The 3,830-nt window shown below is 39.2% G+C and overlaps 1 protein-coding gene across 1 annotated transcript in view; it reads right to left on the bottom strand.

The window, feature by feature from the left end:
• Positions 1-547: 547 nt before the first annotated feature.
• PTAR1 (protein prenyltransferase alpha subunit repeat containing 1) overlaps positions 548-3,830 on the bottom strand; it is a 21,745-nt gene continuing 18,462 nt past the window's right edge. Inside the window, exons 5-6 of the mRNA XM_015405870.1 lie at positions 2,529-2,845; positions 548-985 (exon numbers count right to left, since the gene is read on the bottom strand). Coding sequence (XP_015261356.1) covers positions 640-985; positions 2,529-2,845 — 663 coding nt within the window. The 3' untranslated portion in view covers positions 548-639. The remainder of the gene's footprint in view (positions 986-2,528; positions 2,846-3,830) is intronic.

Here is a 3,830-nt window from a genome sequence, read left to right on the forward strand (position 1 = left end):
ATACATAATAACACTGACTTGATGAAAGGAAAATAAATAAAAATATGATATGTAATGAAGAGTTTTACATAGCCATACACCTGGGGTGGGTGGGTTGTGTGTGTGTATAAGGCAGAGATAGATCAGTCTTATCAGAACTCTCCTGTAATTTTGCATGAACTATACTTCACTGGCACTACAATGCAAAAATGAGTTATAGTACTGGAATGTCCTCAGAGCAATACAAATGTGCATTGGAAACACTGAACTCTATAGTCAGCTATAGGTCGACTATAGCCTGATCACTTACAGAAGAGTGGTAGAGCAATGAAGGCAATGCAATGATATAAGAAAAATATCTTATCCATCTGAATTTAAGGGACATTTTGTTTTCAAGTTTATATTAAAACTAGGAAGGACAGGTATGTAGTTACCCTTTACAGAAATGTAAGTGCAGAAGAAATTTTAATGATTAACATCAAGACATTTTAAAAATATATATAAATAAAACTAAAGCCATCATTAGCAGATGAAGTTCAGCACTGACAACAACATCAAAGGGGTGGAAAGTGCCAAGAGCCATGATGTGCACCTGTGTTTCAAAAAGAGAATATTGCACTAAACAAGGGACCCTGCAGGGTTTTTAAAAAATTTCCTCCTTCACTGACCTAGAAAAGAACCCAGCCATTTTCTGTATGCACCAGCAAACCTTGCCTGTTCTACATCCCTGCATGTTGATAGAACCTGGTCAATGAACCTGTATTCTGCTTCCAGATTGACAGAGTCCTGCAGAGGAGCACGTTTCAGGCGCTTGATTTCTTGAGTGTAGCCTTGTTTGTTGGATTCAATCAAGCCATCAATATCCATGGCCTGAGTCACATGACCAAGGGCACCACCAGGGTGAGTGTTATTCAGAGTTCCATCGCTGCTGTCTGCAGCCACTGCCCAGGTGCTTGGAAGTACAAGTTTGTTCTTTAAGTGGTGCTGAAGGTAGAACACGTGCCGTCTTCAAAGAGAAGTCAGAAAAAAAAGTCAGACTTCATTTAGCATGCCTAAGAACATAAATGACTGATCAAAGAAAATATTTCTGTCCCTTTCTCCCTAAACTCAATGTAGATTGCTTTACATCTTGTTAAGCATTAGAAAAATAAAGGTTTTATGTCCAACTTAGATTTTTGTGGCTCATACAAAATTTGCTATCACTTAAAATCTCTGCATTTCTTGGGAACTGAAAACTATCCAATTTATTACTAGCTGAAAATAACAGTGCAATCATAAACTGAACTGCACCCTTCTAAGCCCATTGCCTTCAATGGACTTGGGAAGTAATTCTGATCAGGATTTCACTGTAAGTATCATAAGAGTCATGGCTTGGTATTTAGGTGATTCACTACCACAAGAGACAATATGAGAAATACCCTTCATCTGGAGGAGATGTTATCCAACAGTCCTCCTTCTCCTATCTCTCCCCACCCACCGAGCCATTCAACTATCCTGGCTATACTTACCTGTGGAGGCTGTGACTATGACAAAGGCAGGAAGGAAGATGGAAGGATGGATGGAAGAATCCCTCACTATCCTGGACTGTCTCGTCCTGTCTCCCTAGTGTCTTGAATGCTGGTCTGGAAGTATCAAAGTGGCAGGAACCCTGGGAAATGTAGTTCTGAGAACATCTGACACTAACATCAGACATCCTAGGGAGTATGTTTTGTAAGGTTAATAGAAGCTTCAGACACAGCCAAAACAGCGTTCAAGGCGGTGGTGTGGAGAAAGAGAGTGATAGGGATAGAGAACTCTTTGTTCCTCTTACTCACTTATCTATTTTACAACTTTCATGGAAAAGAGAAGTTGGAAAGAGCTTGGCTGGGGTCTGTTGGTGACAGTGGGTGGGTGGTATACAAAGGGACTGTATTCACATCTTCTACAGTGGAGATTGAAACAATTATATCCGTTTCTCTGCAATTCTCAAAACCTTCTTTAGTACTGCTTTTATTATTTAACCATTCTACTTCCTCTGACTGGTTCCCTGTTTCTGAAATACTTAAATAAATACCCTGGGGATTTTTATATATTTAACCCATCCCATTATCTGCCCATCACAAACAACATTCCTTATTGCATCCCAAGTTCTTTAAAATGAGAGGAAAGAATACTGATTATCAACAGATCCATCTTGCAAAAGCCACCCTCTAGTGGCTTCAACAGAGAATGTAACACCACTTTGGTTTGGTATCAAACATCAAAACAAAACCTGTATCATGCTGTAAGCGAAAAGCTTTTTTTCGCAGGTAAGCATTACCCCTCAAACAGAATAGAATAAATCAACAACAACTAACACTCCATACACAGAGACTGCTCCAAGAAAGACACTTTAAACTGCTTCCTAAATGCCTTTCATCATGCAGACTAGAAATTTTCTCCACATCGCTACAAGCCACTGTCCGCCAGCACCCCGATTTTTTAAAAGCCTGCAGGGATTTGGAGAAATATGTCTGATCTAAGCTGCAAACATTCTCTTCAGACCCATATCCTTGAATACATTTCCTTACCTGTGACACCATAGGGTTTCATGCCCTGGATAACTATTAATTAAATCAGTGCAGAGCTCTGCTTCTTCCTTTAGAAGAAAAGGGTGATCCGGCCTTTGTTCTTCCACATAGGCAGCCTCTGCTTCATCAGTTTCTTCAGCTTTTGGAAGACTGGGTGCTTGTTGATTGTTTGGCTGATTATGCATCTGAACAGTATAGTCAGTCACAGTTCTGACAATCAAGGACTTTAATAAAAACTGGCGGTAGTGGAATCCGCTATGGTCTGAAACATGCATGGAAACCCAGTGTTTAGTGGAAGAAAGTTCATCAAGCAGAATCTGAAAGTCAAAATCAAACAGTAAAATTAATCCAACCACAAACACAAATATGCCTAGCTTTTCTATTTTCATGTTTTAATTTCCCCTCAAAGTGACACGTTTGGGTCCTCTGCTATTAAGGCACGCTTTCCATGATCTTTAACACAGCTAAAAGAAATGAGCCAAAGGAAAATAAGCAACTTTAAGAAATGGGTGTTCATCACATTAGGACCTCCTTCACAATTCAAGGACATTTAAAAGTGGATAAAATATATTAAGTTATGTCCTTAGATGCCCTTGAGGTATTTGAATCTGAGATCTGTGATATCAAAGGCCGTAAATCAAACATACCCTCTGCTTCCTTGCTATTTCACCATGAACTTTATTTTCTAAACAGAAATATACACTTTAAACTAATGAAAGCTATACACTTTTTTTTAACCTCTTGGATCCCTTGTTTAGGTTTTGTGGGTATATTTATTTATTTAGAAATCTGACATTCAGCAACAAAGGCCAATAGTCTTTAAAAAATAAATCTGTTTTAAACTTAAAAGACTATTGCACCAGATTTGATTTTAGCTCTTATCACTGAATGAAAATTTTTCTAGGGATTGGCAACCTGTTTTGGGAAGGATCTGTGGATTTTCATCACATGGTTGAGGACAGCAACAGTCTGTCATCGAGCCTGGCCCCTTCCATATCTCCTCTCCCCATGGGGGTAGGATGCAATTGATTCTTAACTGCCATCTGAATAGGCTTGCAATTGTTACTGTTCACTGTTTTTAATCGGATCTGTAAAACTATTTATCGAGATGTTGTTCACTGCCCTGAGCCCTGCATAGGGAAGGGTGGCCTATAAATCAAAATCAACCAATCAATCAGGGCAGGCCATTTTTTTTCCTTTTATGATCACCTAACTTCCTTATACAGGTGTACCCAAATTTTGGTTTCTATAGTCAAGAAAGAAAAGCTCTGGGCTTTTTCAAACACCCCCCCCCCCCCCTCA

The sequence above is a fragment of the Gekko japonicus genome, unplaced genomic scaffold (assembly GCF_001447785.1).
Source record: "Gekko japonicus isolate JY-2015 unplaced genomic scaffold, Gekko_japonicus_V1.1 scaffold1507, whole genome shotgun sequence".
Classification (NCBI taxonomy): Eukaryota; Metazoa; Chordata; class Lepidosauria; order Squamata; family Gekkonidae; genus Gekko; species Gekko japonicus.